General features: G+C 44.3%; 2 protein-coding genes across 10 annotated transcripts in view; both read right to left on the reverse strand.

The window, feature by feature from the left end:
• LOC110536093 (adaptor related protein complex 1 subunit beta 1) overlaps nt 1-11,069 on the reverse strand; it is a 44,442-nt gene extending 33,373 nt beyond the window's left edge. For 3 of the 8 annotated variants that reach the window (XM_021621642.3, XM_021621641.3, XM_090190783.1), the window contains exons 1-10: nt 10,533-10,784; nt 8,430-8,490; nt 6,305-6,410; nt 5,998-6,133; nt 5,604-5,849; nt 5,179-5,369; nt 4,775-4,996; nt 4,368-4,488; nt 4,101-4,196; nt 3,704-3,819 (exon numbers count right to left, since the gene is read on the reverse strand). In XM_021621642.3, coding sequence (XP_021477317.1) covers nt 3,704-3,819; nt 4,101-4,196; nt 4,368-4,488; nt 4,775-4,996; nt 5,179-5,369; nt 5,604-5,849; nt 5,998-6,133; nt 6,305-6,410; nt 8,430-8,490; nt 10,533-10,556 — 1,319 coding nt within the window. In that variant the 5' untranslated portion in view covers nt 10,557-10,784. Of the gene's footprint in view, nt 1-3,703; nt 3,820-4,100; nt 4,197-4,367; nt 4,489-4,774; nt 4,997-5,178; nt 5,370-5,603; nt 5,850-5,997; nt 6,134-6,304; nt 6,411-8,429; nt 8,491-10,532 lie in introns of all 8 variants that reach the window. The other 5 variants (XM_021621643.3, XM_090190784.1, XM_090190788.1 and 2 more) reach the window with 3 other exon arrangements.
• A 4,264-nt stretch (nt 11,070-15,333) lies between these two features.
• gas2l1 (growth arrest-specific 2 like 1) overlaps nt 15,334-21,160 on the reverse strand; it is a 47,568-nt gene continuing 41,741 nt past the window's right edge. For both annotated transcript variants that reach the window (XM_090190789.1, XM_021621645.3), the window contains one exon: nt 15,334-20,592. In XM_090190789.1, the coding sequence (XP_090046915.1) occupies nt 18,456-20,592 (2,137 nt within the window). In that variant the 3' untranslated portion in view covers nt 15,334-18,455. The remainder of the gene's footprint in view (nt 20,593-21,160) is intronic.

Genomic DNA, 21,160 nt, shown 5'->3' on the forward strand with positions numbered 1-21,160 from the left:
CTGGACATGTACTGGCTTAAGCAGGGGGACACGCCGGGCACTGCAGGATTTGAGTCCCTGGCGGCGTAGTGTGTTACTGATGGTAGGCTTTGTTACTTTGATCCCAGCTCTCTGCAGGTCATTCACTAGGTCCCCCCGTATGGTTCTGGGATTTTTGCTCACCGTTCTTGTGATCATTTTGACCCCACGGGGTGAGATCTTGCGTGGAGCCCCAGATCGAGGGAGATTATCAGTGGTCTTGTATGTCTTCCATTTCCTAATAATTGCTCCCACAGTTGATTTATTCAAACCAAGCTGCTTACCTATTTTTCTACCTAGATTCAGTCTTCCCAGCCTGGTGCAGGTCTACAATTTTGTTTCTGGTGTCCTTTGACAGCTCTTTGGTCTTGGCCATAGTGGAGTTTGGAGTGTGACTGTTTGAGGTTGTGGACAGGTGTCTTTTATACTGATAACAAGTTCAAACAGGTGCCATTAATACAGGTAACGAGTGGAGGACAGAGGAGCCTCTTAAAGAAGAAGTTACAGGTCTGTGAGAGCCAGAAATCTTGCTTGTTTGTAGGTGACCAAATACTTTCTCCACCATAATTTGCAAATAAATTCATTAAAAATCATACAATGTGATTTTCTGGATATTTTTTCCTAATTTTGTCTGTCATAGATGGAGTGTACCTATGAAAATTACAGGCCTCTCATCTTTAAGTGGGAGAACTTGCACAATTGGTGGCTGACTAAATACTTTTTTGCCCCACTGTGTGTGTGTGTGTGTGTGTGTGTGTGTGTGTGTCTGTCCCTACAGTGGCAAGAAAAAGTATGTGAACCCTTTGAATTACCTAGATTTCTGCATAAATTGGTCACCAAATTTGATCTGATCTTCATCTAGATCACAACAATAGACAAACACAGTCTGCTTAAAACGAATAACACAAACAATTATACATTTTCATGTCTTTATTGAACACCGTGTAAACAATCACAGTGCAGGGTGGGAAAAGTATGAGAACACTTGGATTTAATAACTGGTTGACCCTCCTTTGGCAACAATAACCTCAACCAAACGTTTTCTGTAGTTGCGTATCAGACCTTCACCACGGTCAGGAGGATTTTTGGACCATTCCTCTTCAAACCGGTTTCAGTTCAGCAATATTCTTGGGATGTCTAGTGTGAACTGCTCGAGGCCATGCCACAGCATCTCAATCGGGATGAGGTCAGGACTCTGACTGGGCCACTCCAGAAGGCCTATTTTCTTCTGTTGTTGATTTACTTCTGTGTTTTGGGTCGTTGTCCTGTTGCGTCACCCAACTTCTGTTGAGCTTCAATTGGCGGACAGAGCCTACCATTCTCCTGAAAAATGTCTTGATAAACTTAGGAATTCATTTTTCCGTTGATGATAGCAAGCTGTCCAGGCCCTGAGGCATCCCCAAACCATGATGCTCCCTCCACCATACTTTACAGTTGGGATGAGGTTTTGATGTTGGTGTACTGTGCCTTTTATTCCTCCACACAGTGTTGTGTGTTCCTTTCAAAGAACTCAACTTCAGTTTCATCTGTCCACAGAATATTTGTCCAGTAGCGCTGTGGAACATCCAGGTGCACTTTTGCAAACCTCAGTCACGCAGCAATATTTTTTTTGACAGCAGTGGCTTCTTCCGTGGTGTTCCCCCATGAACACCATTCTTGTGTTTTTTAGTATCGTATTTTAGTGTTTTACGTATCGTAGACTCGTCAACTGAGATGTTAACATGCTTCAAAGATTTCTGTAAGTCTTTAGCTGACACCTTAGGATTCTTATTCACCTCATTGAGCATTCTGCGCTGTGCTCTTACAGTCATCTTTGCAGGACGGCCACTTCTAGGGAAAGTAGCAACAGTGCTGAACTTTCCATTTATAAACAATTTGTCTTATCGTGGACCGATGAACATCAAGGCTTTTAGAGATAATTGTGTAACCATTTCCAGCTCTATGCAAGTCAACAATTCTTAATCTTGGGTCTTCTGAGATGTATTTTGTTCAAGGCATGGTTCACGTCGGGCAACGTTTTGTGAATAGCAAACTAAACGTTTTTTTTTTTTTTTTTTTTTTTTTTTTTTAATAGGGCAGGGCAGCTCTAACCATCTCCAATCTCGTCTCAGTGATTGGACTCCAGGTTAGCTGACTCCTGACTCCAATTAGCTTTTGGAGAAATCATTAGCCTAGTGGTTCACATACTTTTTCCAACCCACACTGTGAATGTTTAAATGATGTATTCAATATAGACAAGAATAATACAATAATTTGCGTGTTATTAGTTTAAGCACACTGTCTGTTGTGACTTAGATGATCAGATCAAATTTGATGCCCAATTTATGCAGAAATCCAGGTAATTCCAAAGGGTTTACATACTTTCTTGTCACTGCATGTTTGTGTTGCTTTTCAGTCGCCGCTGTTCCATAAGGTGTATTATCATCTTTTTAACTATGTTACTTGATGTGGAATAGAGTTCCAAGTAGTCATGTCTCTACAGTATGTAGTCGGTTCTGGACTTGGGGACTGTGAAGAGACCTCTGGTGGCATGTCTTATGGGCTGTTTATGGGTGTTTGAGCTGTGCCAGTAGTTCAAACAAACAGCTTGGTGCATTCAACATGTCAATACCTCTCACACATACAAGTAGTGATGAAGTTAATATGTCCTCCACTTTCGAGTCCACATGTGGTAAATTCAATTGATTGGAAATTATTTGGAAAGGCATGCACCTGTCTATAAGGTCCCACAGTTGACAGTACTGTACATGTCAGAGCAAAAACAAAGCCACGAGGTCGAATTAATTGTCTGTAGAGCTCGGAGACAGGATTGTGTTGAAACACAGATCTGGGGAAGGGTACCAAGAAACTTCTGCAGCATTGCAGGTCCCACAGTGGCCTCCATCATTCTTAAATTAAAGACGTCTGGAACCACCAAGACTACCTAGAGTCCTGATGAAACCAAGATTGAACAATATGGCCTGAATACCAAGCATTCACACAGGTCTGGAAGAAACCTGGCACCATCCCTACAGTGAAGCATGGTGGTGGCAGCATCATGCTTTGGGGATGTTTTTCAGCGGCAGGGACTGGGAGACTAGTCAGGATCGAGGGAAAGATGAATAGAGCAAAGTACAGAGAGATCCTTGATGGGACTGGGGCGCAGGTTCACCTTCCAACAGGACAACGACCCTAAGCGACAGCCAAGCCATGTCTTGGCATGTCCTTGAGTGGCCCAGTCAGGGCCCGGACTTACATTCAGAACCCGATCTAACATCTCTGGAGAGACCTGAAAATAGTTGTGCAGCGACGCACCCCACCCAACCTGACAGAACTTGAGAGGATCTGCAGAGAAGGGGAGAAACTCCCCAAATACAGGTGTGCCAAGCTTGTAGTGTCATACCCAAGAAGACTCAAGGCTGTAATCACTGCCAAAGGTGATTCAACAAAGTACTGAGTAAATGGTCTGAAAAACTGTCAAATTTACAGAAGTAATTTTAAAAAATACATTTGCAAAACATTCTACTACCCGTTTTTGCTTTGTCATTATGGGGTATTTTAGAATAATGCTGTAATGTAACAAAATGTGGAAAAGGTCTGAATACTTTCCGAATGCACTGTAGTGCGCTACTTTTGACCAGAGCCCTATGCCACTGTGTTATAACCAGGCCTAGACCTGACATGGGGCCATCAACAGGTGACCTACTTGTTGGGGTACTTGCGGAAAATGTCCTTGATGACCACGATGGCCTCCTGCACCACATAGTTGACCTTGGTCTGGATTAGGTCCAGCAGGGTGCTCACACAGCGCTCCGCTGATTGCTGACAGACAGAGACAGAAGAGACTGTCAGCCAAACACAGAGCAGTCAAGGGAGACACTACAGTAACAATTGGCATTATTCAGGCTTTTGTTATTAGATGCATGAAAAAGCTCCAACCTTTCATAGACATTTATACTACACATGCTGCAGTAAACACATGACACACAGTGATAAGGCTAGCAGTAAAAACACTACAGTTAGCTTGACAGTTTGTTGTACTTGATTTGAAACATTATACTACAGTGTATCATGACAGCGTTCCATCATCTCCTCGCTCTCACCTCCACTTTGATGGCACAGCGTCCGATGGCTCGGACTGCCTTCCGCACAAAGTCCACATCCACCTCAGTGGCATACTCCTTCAGCTCTGCCAGCACCTATGAAACCCCCAGCATGAGGTCATTTATACTGGCTTTTATGTTGTCTAGGAATCACACATTACTGCTTGTCCATGTTACCTACCAAATGTTACTTTAAAATCAAACATCATGGCTTCCATTGGAAGTAAATGTTCTAACTGTAATGAGATTGTGGTGTGTGTGGGTCACCTGGGCGATGTTGGCTTGAGACGCCAGGCGGATCATGATGTCCAGTTTCTCCAGCTTGACATAGATGGGGTCGTTGTACTTCACAAAGAACACCTTCATCTCATGCTTCAGGATCTCTGGGCTGCACAGAGAAACCGGTACAGTCGATATCAAAAGAAAAGTAACTAGCAATTTCAATAAATTAGTAGAATACAGCCAACACATTAAATACTTTGAATGTGCTGAGAAAGCACGGGAGAGTCCCAAATGGCACCCTAATCCCTATAGAGTGCACTACTTTTGACCAGGGCCCAGGTAGCACACTATATAAGGAATAGAGTGCCATTTGGACTGCACACACTGAACAGCTGTAATTATCTGACTAATTTCTGTTGGTAGGCCCCCTATTTATCTCCAGGCCTTCCTACCGTTTCTGTACGATGAGGTTGATGTTCCTCAGGGCCACGTACTGCAGCTCAGGCTCTGCAGACAGCAGGGTGACCAGGGGCGGGGCCAGCTTCTTCAGCAGGGTGCTATAGTAGTCCAGGTCCTTAGGAAGCATCTCCATGAACTTCATCAGCACCTTGACCGCCGACAGCACCACCGCAGAGTTGGCATGGGACAGACGGGGGGTCACCCGCTCACAGATACTACAGCGGGGGGGAGGGAGAAAAGGGCAGAAGTAATACAAGGGACGAGTACAGATTATGGGGAAATTGATATACATTACACTTCATATACAGCAGATGATGTGGAAACTGACAAGGAGAATCAGTGCGTCATAGACAATGAATGAATGTGATGAATGAGGTGGCATCCTGTGCTTTCTGACCTCTGGGACTCGCGGTCGTCACGGGGGGTGTAGTTGGCCAGGCAGTCCAGGATGAAGATCTGACCCCACTCTGTGCACTCGTTGAGGGCCGTCAGCAGTTTGTTGATGGACTGGGGGTTCAGGTCCAGCAGGTTGCTGTTGGGGTGGGACTCTGCAATCTCAGACAGGGCTGCCACGGCATTCGCTACCACCTGACAGAAGGAGAGGGTAAGTTAGACTGCAAGAACACATAACCTAGTAGGCAGCAATGAGATGACGGAATTAATTTCCAAACAGCGATACAAATCTGATACCGCAAGTGCACTTTTTCCTATACTGGGATAAACCTCCCATTCATGAAAAGTAGTACTACAGCCCTAGAGCCAGTAGTCTCGCCCAGGGGGAGGTAGTCTAGCAGTCTGGTCAGCCTGCCGTGGGAGCCTCACCATGGGGTTGGAGTCAGAGATGAGGTCCTTGAGGGTATCCAGGAAGCCCTGGTCCTCCACCAGCTGGGCGTTTATGTCATGGAGCTTGGCCACGCACACGGCTGCAGTCTTCCTCACGTAGGGGTCCTCGTCCTTCAAACACTTCCTCAGAGGCTCACACAGGTACTCTGTGATCTTGTCCACGCGGATGCAGCCCATAGTACGCACAGCCAGGGCCCGGATCAGGGGGTTAGCGTCCTCACAGTCCTGAAAGTGGAGGAGAGTCTCTCTATGTTAGTTTTGCACACTGAAGAGTATTGAGATGTAGCTACCCCAGTTCTCTCACTTGTCAGTGAGACAATATTTTGTATAGGTCAGTGCCGTCTGTCTGACCTGCCCTGGTGTTGTGCTTTACCTTGACGAAGGTGTTGACAGCCATGATGGCCATGTCAGGCTGGCTCTTGGCATAGTTCATCAGGTACAGGTAGACCAGCTTCTTCAGCTCCAGGTTGTCAGTCTGCATGCAGTTCACCACGTCTGGAAACAGGGCACTGGGGGAGGGGTGCCAGATAATTACATATAGAATCATGAAGGTATGACAGCAGCCACTCGTGAAATATAGGTTCCCTATGGAGGGAGCAGAGTCAGTATGGGCCATGACTATCCACCGCATTGTCACATGTTCAGAGGTGACAACAGAGCGCGGGTCTAACACGACTCACCTGACATCCTTCCCAACGGTCATGGAGGCAATGACCTTCTTCACAGCCTCTTTCTTCTTCTCCTTCTTATCGCTGTTCAGCTCAGCTTTCAGCTCAAAGATCTCTCCTGCACAGATGGAAACAGAACATACCATTAAAACAGATAGCAAAAGTGTGTGTATGTGGAGTAGTCATGCTTAATTCTTTAGATCAAGACCGGAGCGTGTATTATAACCAGTCAGTGAAGGGTGCACTGCACACACTACTGTTACTTTGATTACAATTAATTTCATGACAGGAACACATGTATTGTTATAGAGATATGGTTGACCTAGAATTGCTTAAACACTGGACGAAGCTTGGTTAAACAACACTCCATAGAGGCTGGTCTATATTGATAGGTGGGATGGACAGAGTGGTTGAGGGGTGGGATTAAAGAGCTCATGTTCAGTAATGTATTATTGCATATAAAAGTACCATGTATGTCAAATGTATGTATATGTAGCAGAAAAGCTGAAAAAACAAAAAAAGATGTGTCCTCCGAAGAGGGGGGTGGTGGTGGATGGGTTAATAAAAATATATATTTATATTTTTTTTTAAAGTTAAACCATGCACATCTCCAAGATACATCGGCAGACTTGTTCTATTTGAAGGGCCAACTGTACATGTAGGCAGTGGTGTAGAGTACTTAAGTAGTACTTTAAAATATTTTTACTTAAGTAGTTTTTTGGGGGGGGTATCTGTACTTGACAACTTCTACTTTACTACATTACTAAAGACAATGTACTTTTTACTCGATTTTTCCTGACACACAAAAGTACTCATTAAATGTTGAATGCTTATCAGGACAGGAAAATGGTCCAATTCATGTACTTATCAAGAGAACACATGGTCATCCCTACTGCCTCTGGCCTAGCAGACTCACTAAACACAAATGCATCTTTTGTAAATTATGTCTGAGTGTTAGAGTGTGCCCCTGGCTGTCCGTAAATTTAAAAAAAACAAGAAAATGGTGCCGTCTGCTTTGCTTAATATAAGGAATTTGAAATGATTTATACTTTACATACTTAAGTATATTTGCACACAAATACTTTTAGACATTTACTCAAGTAGTATTTTACTGGGTGACTTTTACTTGAGTAACTTTCATTAAGGTATCTATACTTTTACTCAAGTATGACAATTGGGTACTTTTTCCACCACTGCATGTGCAATAGGTGCAAAGACAAACACAGACAGAGCAGAGGCTGGACTTCAACCTCTCCGCAGTACAGCCTGTCCTCAGGTAACACTACAGATCAGTTCAGCTTCTCTCTGGGCTTGGATAGGAGTGCTTACTCTCAAACACCACTGTCTGTGGGCTTAACCTTGAGCACAACTTCCCCCTGGTTCCAAGGAAAACCCATTAATGAGCCTCCCTCACACCTACACACAGAGAGTAGTGATGATCTGCCTGAAGGACAATAAATTAAAGCGAAGGGTTGCTTATTCAGCACTTCTGACTCCAATGTCTCATACAAGGCAAACAGACATGAAGAGACAAGTCTCCTTCATAAGCACCATATCAGTTTGAATGGTAGTGATTGGCTGGCTGTTTGGGGGCTGTTTTTGAAGAGGTGAGAGGGGATGCAGAGCGAGACAGAGAGCCGGGGAAAGCCAGAGGGACAGCAGGAGGGCTAACTTAAGGAGTGCTAAAGCCTGAGGCCCTAATCTTATTTAGAGGACAACCTCAGCTGTTCTATTCCTGCTTTCATCAGCCAAACACACATAGCCAGGCTGCTGCTGAGCCGGTTTTCTACTCCTTTTGTTGATGTTGCTTTCTCTTGGCTGTAAATACCCTGAATTTGACATGTATTTTTTTGTGACAGTATGTGGTTGGGAGCAATTCATTTCTAGAACATTCTCGATATAACATTCTCTAAGTCAACCATTGTTACACATGGTGGCTCTTTCCATCAGCGGGGTCATGAAGCCTGTTTCCATATTCTGATTAAGCCTACACACCATTTAGATTAGGGCCTAAAATCAAGTCATGACTAATATGATAAGAGTAGCCTAAAAACAGCAGCTCTGAATGAATTTCGATACTGTACATTTTTTATTTATATATTTAAAATTCACTTTTGAAAGTCAAAGCGGGCCAGACCTTTCTTGGTAGTGGTGAAATACTTAGAGTCCGTCATCTTGGATCCAAATTGCCGGTTCTCCTGCAAGAGAGCGAGAGCACGAAATAATTAATGAAAAACAGGCACCAAGGTATATTTTTCCTAGAAGGAGAGGGATCTGCAAAGAAGACAGGAAATTGTAGAAGTGCAAGTGCAGGCAAAATAGGAGGAAGTCTTCATCACTTGGACACTTAGCTTTGATGTTTTTTGTTAAAACACATTGGTCGACAACCCCTAAAAAAGCTAAAACCCTCCTAGTCAGCACATAGGCCTACTTAATCAGCCGGCCTCTGACTGGACCTGTCGTTTGGGGTCCACGGAAACTCAGTCTGTAGCACACAGCATTATCCCTTTCCTGCTGTTGAATATCACACTCAATCCACCACCTTCATGTGATGGATCTTCCCACTAAGAAAAAAAACAGACTGTTCTCTGCACTAAAAAAAACAACACTGCAAAGTAGCAGGCCTTGAAAGTAACAAAGCTCCTGCGAAATTAAAAACATTTGTCTCTTATTTCACTGGATTAACACCCCCCCCTTCCACACCCAACTTTAGCACTTCAGGATGAGATTGGGCCTCACATGTTGATATAATGCAATATAAATGATGCTGCGAGTAGTCAGTGTATTGACTCTTGAGTATTTCATCCATCAACATTAACCCAATTCTAGTACTTGCTTTTTTTCTGCATGAGGTAGTCTTATAGATATCAAAAGTATTGACAGTATGAAAAATAATTTAGACATACAAAACAACCAGAGTACTAGAAAAATGGCACAAATGACTACCATGTTATCACACCCTGCTCCCAAAGTGATAGTGCAGAAAGCACAATGCCTGTTGAGAGGCTGTCTGGTCGGGCATTGATAACAATGTTGCTGCCCACCACACTGGCTGGACAAGTTCGTAAATTACAGTGCTGTAGTGGTTCAATAGACAGGACCCTCATCAAATTCCCTGGGAACTAAACTCGATACTCTTCCCCCCCCCCCACTACTCTCTTCCCAATCTCATGCTCTCACCAGAACAAAAAAATACACAATGTTAGACTCCTTGCTAATGGGAAGCTGTCATTGCGGACTACCTAGTCACTAGCTTGGCTACAACGCAGGCAAGAGCAGTGGTCAGTCAATCTGATTCAGAAGCTGGAGAAATATATTTAGGTTAAGCCTAAATAGTTATGCTAGTTAACATTTTATTGACTTGAGGCGCATTAATAAAAGGTGTTGCCTACATCCAAAGTGTAGGTATAAACTAACTGCATCATGGCAATCAGATCTGTGGCCCTTTGTGAAGAAATATCAACTAACAGTAAGCCTACATTATTTTCTGTGTTATGGCAATAACTGGCAGGCAACGGTCAGCTGTCATAACGCAAATGTAGCCTAAAACACTGACTGACTGCATCCAGCATGAAGTAAATAACGTTACTTCCCCAAAGACAATTTTCTGTAAATGAATCAATATTTTCAACAGCTACCTAGTTAGCAAATTTGTCAAGGTCTAGTAAATGAGCTGAAATTGACAAACTGAGTGGTATCTCTGACAGCAGTCAAAAGCTATTGACAGATTGTTATTAGTTAGCAAACAGCTAGGTTACGAAGTGTTATCTACTTGGCTGGAAACTTAATTAAAACGGTTTCAAGTTTCAATGTCACGTGCAAGTACAGTGAAATGCCTTTCTTGCCAGCTCTAGTTAAACCCAACAATGTACAGTAGCTAACCTAGTACTAATCAATATCCAATGCTAGTTTAACGCGGGGCCCCACTAAACTATTTGAATACCCTGTAACTTAGCTAGCTACTTAGCTATGACCTATGTGGTTAAGGTAGTGTTAAAAACCCTGGCAAACTATTGTTATCATAACTAACTAGCTACACATGTTCACTTCCTCGTCATTCATAGCATCGCTAGCAAACAGTGATAGCCAACAACTGCTAGCTAACGTTAGTTAGCCAGAATGGTTAGCACTTCATCGGCTTTGCTCTCGTTCATTTTTAAAGCTAAAATTCTATCAAGCCAAATCGAATGGCACAAATCAGATTTAAAACTGCTCTTTCTAACTTCGACTGATTACTCACGCATAATTGATTAGCCCACTCCATATTTGCTTGATGAATGAACCTGCTGCTCAGCTAGGTACTGTAGCTGATGCTATGCTGCTGTCTAAAGAAATTACCTTCTAAAGTAGAGGCTTATAGGGAGCCTTTGCCGGGATAGTAAAGCTCTTAATCTATCGACCTATTTTCAAATCCAACCCCACAGAATGAACGTGCCTACTGAAGTTAAAATTAGACACGACACAGAATAAAACAGCAGAGAAAATCGAAAGCAGTTTACCGTTGCGAAGTGTGTGTTTTACTTGGCCTTCGTTCCCTCCCACTTGAATAGCTATCATCGATCATGGTGTTTTTTTACTTCCGACTTCCGCAATAAGGTAATTTTAGGTGGATAATAATTATGAAAATGACTAATTTGGTGAGAAGATTATCATTAAGTGGGTATCAGATCACGTTTTTTTCACATCGTAAATAGACCAATCAAGCCTTTTTCTTTAATGTTCAGACAAAAATGTCAACTAGCTATATTATGCCAAAACTGAGATGGAGCTTGATCACAGTCTTATTTAAAAATATGAAAACATTTATCTGAATACCAAAATGTCTCTCTTTCTGTGTGTCACACACAAACACGCAGGCACCTGTATAAAAATAAATAAATGTGTATGCTAAATAGAAACATAATGTGCCATGTCAATAAGGTCAGAAATGTGAGATATAAGAATGCTTCATCCTCTTCATCTTCCCTGGATTTTATGGTGGTTAGCACTGTGAAAATGGTTTTTAATGACTTTTGGTTATAGGGCCTATGGACTTTCTAGTCTCATTTAAAAAGTTGCTTCAAAACCTAGTGCATAGACTAACCTCAGTCACCATTGGCATGATTAGAGGTCCTCTCATCATCATCTCACTAAAAATTTCAACAATAAAAACACAGTTGATAAGAGACAAATCAGAGGAACATATTTTATTACAAGAACAGCTTGACAGCAATTGATTTTTCAAGGAAGAGTGAGGTCTTGGTATTGCAGTATTGCTATTTAATACAGACAAATTCCACAAATGTTAAGTACTCATCTTCAGTACATTTAATTGTCATTATTTGATAGAAAATAACATCAGCAAATGACTCTTAAACACAAAAAATAAATTCAAATGGACATTCAAAATGGATGTGATGATCCGTTTCATTTCATTACTTTTTATTATACCATTTAGACAGAGATATCAGAGATAAAAGGGAGAACGAGCGAAAGAGAGATAATTAATTATTTTAAAAGCAGTGTTTGACAATCAAAAGAAATGTTGCACCCTAAGGAGAAAGTTAAACTAGAAAATAATTTTGCAATTACAGTTGAATTACCAAACTAAATCATTAGACCATGGGTTTCAACATGTTTACTGGTAAAACATCTGTCACTTGCTTACCCATCATGCATGTTTTAATATTTCAAACCCATTTGACAATTGAAAATTTTAATTGAAAATGTATCAAAAACAAATATATAAACAGTACTTTTTTTAAAGACAGCTACATGTAAAAGCAATACAATGAAATGGTATTCTTCACTGACCCAACTTTTCATTGGGTCAGTGAAGAGAGAACATTTATATTGGCTAATAATGCAAACAGAGCCTACTTATGCCAGTGGGGGGTCAAATAAAAATGCAACGGTATCTTTGAGCAGTTAATAGGCAGTGTGTAGGTTGGCTCCTCCCTGTGTAGTTATCAACAAAACCAGTGACCCTCTTGGATTGGCTATATTCATTGCTGGAGTGTTCCCTTAATACAGCAAAAGCATAACAGCATCTGCTGTACTGTGACTATTTGGTTGATGTGTGGACATTAATTGGCATGATAAAACATGTTAAAAGCAAACATTTTAACAACCAAAATCCTCAAGTCAAAGACACAAAAATACATGAAAACATTCTCAGAAATACTAGAACACCACCTATGGCCTCAAGTAGAGGATAGAAACCAATATACACAGGCAGTTAGAAAAGCCAAGGCTAGCTTTTTCAAGCAGAAATTTGCTTCCTGCAACACAAACTCAAAAAAGTTCTGGGACACTGTAAAGTCCATGGACAATAAGAACACCTCCTCCCAGCTGCCCACTGCACTGAAGATAGGAAACACTGTCACCACCGATAAATCCACTATAATTGATCATTTCAATAAGCATTTTTCTACGGCTGGCCATGCTTTCCACCTGGCTACCCCTACCCCGGTCAACAGCACTGCACCCCCCACAGCAACTCGCCCAAGCCTTCCCCATTTCTTCTTCTCCCAAATCCAGTCAGCTGATGTTCTGAAAGAGCTGCAAAATCTGGACCCCTACAAATCAGCCGGGCAAGACAAGCTGGACCCTCTATTTCTAAAATGATCTGCCGAAATTGTTGCCACCCCTATTACTAGCCTGTTCAACCTCTCTTTCGTGTCGTCTGAGATTCCCAAAGATTGGAAAGCAGCTGCGGTCATCCCCCTCTTCAAAGGGGGGGACACTCTTGACCCAAACTGCTACAGACCTATATCTATCCTACCCTGCCTTTCTAAGGTCTTCGAATGCCAAGTCAACAAACAGATTACCGACCATTTCGAATCCCACCATACCTTCTCCGCTATGCAATCTGGTTTCCGTGGGTGCACGTCAGCCACGCTCAAGGTCCTAAACGATATCTTAACCGCCATTGATAAGAAATAATACTGTGCAGCCGTATTCATTGACCTGGCCAAGGCCTTCGACTCTGTCAATCACCACATCCTCATCGGCAGACTCGATAGCCTTGGTTTCTCAAATTATTGCCTCACCTGGTTCACCAACTACTTCTCTGATAGAGTTCTGTGTGTCAAATCGGAGGGTCTGTTGTCCGGGCCTCTGGCAGTCTCTATGGGGGTGCCACAGGGTTCAATTCTTGGACCGACTCTCTTCTCTGTATAAATCAATGATGTCGCTCTTGCTGCTGGTGAGTCTCTGATCCACCTCTACGCAGACGATACCATTCTGTATACTTCTGTCCCTTCTTTGGACACTGTGTTAACAACCCTCCAGGCGAGCTTCAATGCCATACAACTCTCCTTCCGTGGCCTCCAATTGCTCTTAAATACAAGTAAAACTAAATGCATGCTCTTCAACCGATCGCTGCCTGCACCTGCCCGCCTGTCCAACATCACTACTCTGGACGGCTCTGACTTAGAATATGTGGACATCTACAAATACCTAGGTGTCTGGTTAGACTGTAAACTCTCCATCCAAACTCACATCAAACATATCCAATCCAAAGTTAAATCTAGAATTGGCTTCCTATTTCGCAACAAAGCATCCTTCACTCATGCTGCCAAACATACCCTCGTAAAACTGACCATCCTACCAATCCTTGACTTCGGCGATGTCATTTACAAAATAGCCTACAATACCCTACTCAATAAATTGGATGCAGTCTATCACAGTGCATTCCGTTATTTCACCAAAGCCCCATATACTACCCACCACTGCAATCTGTACGCTCTCATTGGCTGGCCCTCGCTTCATACTCGTCGCCATACCCACTGGCTCCAGGTCATCTACAAGACCCTGTTAGGTAAAGTCCCCCCTTATCCCCCCGCTGGTCACCATAGCAGCACCCACCTGTAGTATGCTCTCCAGCAGGTATATCGCTCTGGTCACCCCCAAAACCAATTCTTCCTTTGGCCGCCTCTCCTTCCAGTTCTCTGCTGCCAATGACTGGAACGAACTACAAAAATCTCTGAAACTGGAAACACTTATCTCCCTCACTAGCTTTAAGCACCAGCTGTCAGAGCAGCTCACAGATTACTGCACCTGTACATAGCCCATCTATAATTTAGCCCAAACAACTACCTCTTTCCCTACTTGATTTATTTTGCTTCTTTGCACCCCATTATTTCTATCTCTACTTTGCACATTATTCCACTGCAAATCAACCATTCCAGTGTTTAACTTGCTATATTGTATTTACTTTGCCGCCATGGCCTTTTTTTGCCTTTACCTCCCTCACTTGCTCACATTGTATATATACTTATTTTTCTACTGTATTATTGACTGTATGTTTGTTTTCCTCCATGTGTAACTCTGTGTTGTTGCAGGTGTCGAACTGCTTTGCTTTATCTTGGCCAGGTCGCAATTGTAAATGAGAACTTGTTCTCAACTTGCCTACCTGGTTAAATAAAGGTGAAATAAAAATTTAAAAAATTAAACGTGTCTGCAGAGAATTGATAAGGTCCCTGGAACCCTGTGCATTACTGAACTTTGGGCTCTGGCTAAAGCCATTAGGATAATGGAGAGCCACAGTTCTAACAAAAAAAAATATTTTCCTTTTATGACTTATTCTGGGCCCTCACCTTCAGACTCTACATACATCATTGTTTTTCACGTCGAGCCATACCTGTAACTCGAGACCAATTCATAAATAAATAAATAAATAAGACCAACTACATCCCTCCCTTCTTTTCATCAGCAATGCTACCTACGTTCCCATTGACACCAGAACACCTGGTACATATTCCTTCCTACAGTATGTACTCAGATTCAGATTGCTGACACACCACCTCTGCTTGTGCAATCCGATTACTGAAAACCCACTGCAGCAAAGGTCCCTGTCATTCCACTGTAAAACCATTCATAGTAGTTTTACAGGCTCTAAAGCCTTGTTGAGTGTCAACCCCACATTCAGATCCCTGGCCTGCTCTGTTATTGATATTGCCAATAAGGCAGAGTCCATAACAGGGGACAGACATAACCATTACACTATCAATTATTCATGTCCATTCTCCACATAAAAGCACTCAAGAAAAACCTACACATATTCTTAAGCCATTTCAATACACCACAGAATACATCACGATGAACAATCATCTACTCCAAACCAATCCAGCAAAGCATGCACATGATTCAAAACTCAATATGTGAAGGAATTTCATCCAAATATGACACTTTTTACAACCACTAGATGTCACTGAAGACACTTTCCCGAGAGATTGGTTTGTCTATGTATCTATTATACGAATAGATTATAATCCATCTAAAAAAAAGTGGTTATTTTAATTTAGTGTCGTTGAACAATTCTACACTGAGAAACAAACTGATGGTGATGGCAATGACACTCACGTTGGATGGGTGTTGTTGTTGGGCACTAACATTCTCAAACCACACTCAAACACACATTTTAAGGCAAAGGGAATTGTCAAGGCATTTCCAACAGCAAAATTGCATAGCTAAGGCAGCATATAACCCCATACAGCAAATATTTACACATGTCATAATTATGTCTTGTTATATACACTATAACCACATCTTTATGCAAGTATACATATACATGTACAGTACCAGTCAAACGTTTGGACACAGCTACTCATTCCAAGGCTTTTCTTTTTTTCTTTAATCTACATTGTAGAATAATAGTGCTGACATCAAAACTATGAAACAACACATATGGAATCATGTAGTAACCAAAAAAGTTGTAAACATATATTTTATATTTGAGATTCTTCAAAGTAGCCACCCTTTGCCTTGATGAGAGCTTTGCACACTCTTGGCATTCTCTCAACCAGCTTCATGATGAATACTATTTCCACAAGTCTTGAAGGACTTCCCACATATGCTGAGCACTTGTTGGCTGCTTTTCCTTCACTCTGCAGTCCAACTCATCCCAAACCATCTCAATTGGATTGAGGTTGGGTGAATATGGAGGCCAGGTCATCTGATGCAGCACTCCATCACTCTCCTTGGTCAAATAGCCCTTACACAGCCTGGAGGTGTGTTTTGGGTCATTGTCCTGTTGAAAGACAAATTATGGTCCCACTAAACGCAAACCAGATGCGGATGGCGTATGGCTGCAGAATGCTGTGGTGACCATGCTGGTAAAGTGTGCCTTGAATTTGAAAATAAATAACCGACAGTGTCACCAGCAAAGCACCCCCACACCATCACACCTCCTCCTCCATGCTTCACGGTGGGAACCACACATGCGGAGATCATCCATTCATCTACTCTGCGTTTCACAAAGACACGGCGGCCAAAAATCTCAAATTTGGACTCATCAGACCAAAGGACAGATTTCCACCGGTCTAATGTCCATTGCTCGTGTTTCTTGGCCCAAGCAACTCTCTTCTTATTATTGGTGTCCTTTAGTAGTGGTTTCTTTGCAGCAATTCAACCATGAAGGCCTGATTCACACAGTCTCCTCTGAACAGTTGATGTTGAGATGTGTATGTTACTTGAACTCTGATGCATTTATTCGGGTTGCAATTTCTGACGCTGGTAACTCCTAATGAACTTATCCTGTGCAGCAGAGGTAACTCTGGGTTTTCCTTTCCTGTGGCGGTCCTCATGAGAGCCAGTTTCATCATAGCGCTTGATGGTTTTTGCGACTGCATTTGAAGAAACATTGAAAGTTCTTGACATTTCTGTATGGACTGACCTTCATGTCTTAAAAGAAAGGATGGACTGTCATTTCTCTTTGCTTATTTGAGCTGTTCTTGCCATAATATGGACTTGGTCTTTTACCAAATAGGGCTATCTTCTGTATACCACCCCTACCTTGTCACAACACAACTGATTGGCTCAAACGCATTAAGGAAATAAATTCCACAAATTAACAAGGCACACCTCTTAATTTAAATTCATTCCAGGTGACTACCTCATGAAGCTGGTTGAGAGAAGAGTGTGCAAAGCTGTCATCAAGGCAAAGGGTGACTACTTCAAAGAATTTGAAATATAAAATATATTTTGATTTGTTCAACATTTTTTTGGTTACTACATGATTCCATATGTGTTATTTCATAGTTTTGATGTCTTCAACATTATTCTACAATGTAGAACACTACTACCACTAAAAAACTAAGAGAAACCCTGGAATGAGTAGGTGTGTCCAAACTTTTAACTGGCACTGTATATACACATGTACATATATAAACACATTCATCCCACTTAACTTACTCTTTTGTACACATATTTTAGTGTTGATTTTCAAGTTGAGATAACTCTTGATCATTGGAAGTATGTTTCAGTGACAATGACATATTATCTTACTCTTGCCCCAGACTGCAGTTAACACACAGAACATAATGTGAAAAATACTACTTTGTATATTTCCACAATAAAAGCTAAAAAAAAAGAATCAGAAGACATCACTCAATCATGGCCATGTGGATTGGCAGTGAGAAAGTGACATCATACATGTATGACAATGAACAAGTCAGGATGCAGAGGGTTGGTGGGGGAAGGTGAGTAGAAGTGCACATATGGAATACAAAGTCCAAAGGACTGTTAGATGTGAACATTGTACAGTAAATTATTGTAGAGTATTGTATTGATATATAAGTCCAATACAGATTAGATGTGTAAAGATCCACAGAAGGTAACGAGCAGAGGGTGAGTGGCAGTATGGAGAATGAGAGAAAGTATTTGTTACAGCACGCTCTCCACACCAGTATTTTGACAATCAAAGCAGAGAGATGCTGTGGCATACACTGTCCACTAGAGGGAGCCAGTCCAGTTGACTTGATGATGATGCTTGTGATTCACTGCTCCTGCCTGGGGTTCTTTCCTCCCCCTCAGCCCTGACACTTCTTCAGCGATGCGTATAGCATGGGGCTTTCAAGACAGTGCATGCTTTGTATTAGACACTTTATGATTGAACAAAGCATCCCCATATAATGCCAATAAATCCATTCAACTTAAACAATAGTATTCGATTCGGGATCGATCCTTTGGTAATAAATAATTAGGCTTAGAGTGCAAAGAATATAATTGGATACTGAAACCCTGACCGTTATAGGTAGGAAAGGGCATGACTGCATGACAAAATGAGGGAGTGTGCGACATGCTCTATAAAAAATAGTCTGTAGCCCAGTCTCCAGTCTATTTTAGACAGTAGTCAACAGACTCTTCTATATCAGCATCATCAGGATTAGTTAGTTGTGTGTTACATCCAGGCCTCAGTGTCCAAGCCGCTCTCTGACTCCACAGAGAAGGAGCGGTCCCTGTTGCCCATGGCAGGGGAGCGTGACTGGGGGTGGATCAGGTCGGCAAAGGCCTGGTGCATGGCCTTTCGTGAGGGTGAATGGTCGTTGGAATGGGAGCTCTGAGGGGACTGTGGCGGGGTAGGGGTCTGGAGAGGAGTATGGTTGCCCCTGGCCTGAAGGTCTCTGTAGCTGACTGGGGTGGGGATACGTGACGGGCTGTTCCCTGGCCGGTTGTCTGTACGGGGTCTGATCCTGGGCCTCAGCTTGAGCTTGTAGATGGAGGGCACCCTGTCAGCCTTTTTCCCTGCCCTCTTGGGCCGGAAGACTACACCCCCATCAACTGCATCCCCATTGGCCAGGGGAGGAGGTGGCGGAGAGTACTCTGAGCGTGATTCACTCAGGCTGAAGCACATGGAGGAGCTCTCACTGGAGGAGTCTTCCTGGAAGGAGCAGTCCTCCGAGGGGGGCAGGGGGATGGGCGAGGGACAAGACTCTGGGGGAGGGAGGTCATCGTTGGGGTCTCCACCCTCCAGGTCGTAGGGGAAGCTTGGTTGGTGATCCTCCAGAGGGACGTCTCCCTCAGGCCCTGAGCCCCAGCCCAGCTGACCCTGCTGGCTCTCCATCAGCACCTCTACTAAAGCACCACTGACATGCCCCCCTCCATTCATGCTCCTGCGGTGGAAAGGAAGTTGTGAGGGGGCATGGCTGAGAGATATGCCCAGCTCCGAGTCTCTCCGGCCGGGCAAGGAGGACAGGAGCTCCCCTTCGTCTATGGAACTGGAGATGGCAGGGAGCTTCCTGAGACCTCCACCTCGCCCGCCCCAGCGCTCTGGTTCTGCGTGCCCACCATTGGATAGTCCGCCAGGGCTATGGCCATGCAGTGGGGCCAGGGTATCCTCCAGGCCTCCAGAGGAACGTGGGTTAGTTCTTTTAGACTCCCGGAGGTCAGGCAGAACTCCTACCTTACCCCCCACGTTGAGTGAGGAGTTGGAGGAGTTGGAGGAGGAGTAGGCCGAGTCAGTGACGTTAGGGTCAGCAGAGGCAGGCGTGGGCAGTGTTTGGGGCCCAACCCCCTGCTGTGGGTGTGAAGAGGCAGGAAGCTGAAGGGCCCCCCCCCCTGTGGGTCTACTAGGCCCCCCTCTGCGCTGCCCTGTGTTAGCTAGGAACTCAGCCTCGAAGCTGCGGTACAGGTCCTGCTCTTTCTGGGGGTCCAGGTTGGGCAGGATCTGGAAGTTATAGCCTAGCCCCTCCTCCTCAGGTTCCTGTCGCTCAGAGCTGGCCCACCCCCTGTGGCCATGCCCATTGGAGCGAGGGCCGTGGGAGGTTCGAGGGGAGCGGGGTCCATGCCCATGGTGGTGAGGGGAGCGGGGGGAGGAGGAGTGAGGAGAGCGCCGGCCTGCCTGGGTGACTGTGGGCAGCAGCCTACTCCTCCCCACCGAGGGGGAGCGTGGAGCGGGGGGCCGGGGAGCCACTATAGTCTTCTTACTGAGGCTGCTGCTCTGAAGCCCTTTGATAGGTGAATTAGAGCAGGAGGACGATTGTCTCCTGGAGAAACCTCCATTGATTCTGGGGGAAGCGGGGGGCAGTTGTTTGGTCCTGAGCTCCTCTCGTCTGTCAGAGGATAGGGGTTGCGAGGCCCCGTGACGGGGAGAGGGTCCAGGGCTGGCATCGCTGGTCCGACTCCGGCTGGGCATCTTCCCCTGGCTGTGGGAGCGCAGGGCCTGGAGCCTGCGGGGACTTTCGGGCCCGAGAGAGCGGCCCCTCTCCCCATGGCTGCTCCTGAGCCCGTCAGAGGGGCCCTGTGGAGGGCTGGGTTTGAGGATGGAGGCGGGGGAAGGGCGATCCCGGGAGTGGCTGCGTGTGCGGGGCATTGGGGGGCACAGGGATGGACCCTGTCCGCCTTCTCCAGGCCTCTCGATTATATGCTTCCCCTCCTTCCTGTTAACCAACAGCACCTCCTCTCTGGAGCGGCGGGTGCCCCCCAGAGAAAAGCGGCCTCCCCCTGTCCCTCCTCCTCCTCCCTTAGAGGAGGCTGTAGAGGAGTCGCTGTCCCCTGATAGACGGCGGGTCACTGGCAACAATGACGAGTCCTTGGACCTGCAGAACACAGAGGAAGACAGACAAGGAGTTAATTATAGTTGCAGTATCTTTTATTTATTTCTGGCCTGAAATTGTATCATAGGAATAAAATAAATGTAACATTATATATATGTTTTTACATTCATACTAGTTTGAGAAAAACAACTTGCCCAGTGCCCATTCTCCAACCCAGCACACCATAGTGCCTATGCCTCACCCCACTCCTCTGGCCCACAAAGGTTTATAGTAAACACCATCCACCTCCAGTTCATGATGGGATCTGTGACCTCCAGTGATCATGAAGAACCTCCCTGCAGGCTTCTGCTGCTGCCTACCCTGACGGACACACGTAGGGCTGGGTGCTTCTCAGAACATTGGGCTGGATCAGGGATTACAGGGAAGATGAGAGCAAGTGGGGGCAGGATTATAGGCCCTGTGGATTTACTGACCCCACACACAGCCGCAGAGAGCGCTGCCTGCCCTTCTTTCCCAGAGCTCACCACAACACTCCACTGACACGCACCGGTGGGGCCCCTCGGGACAACGTACCATCCAAGACAGGATACAACTAATGACTTACAGCAAT

This window comes from Oncorhynchus mykiss, chromosome 11 (genome assembly GCF_057628025.1).
Source record: "Oncorhynchus mykiss isolate SJ-2025 chromosome 11, ASM5762802v1, whole genome shotgun sequence".
In the NCBI taxonomy this organism is placed as follows: Eukaryota; Metazoa; Chordata; class Actinopteri; order Salmoniformes; family Salmonidae; genus Oncorhynchus; species Oncorhynchus mykiss.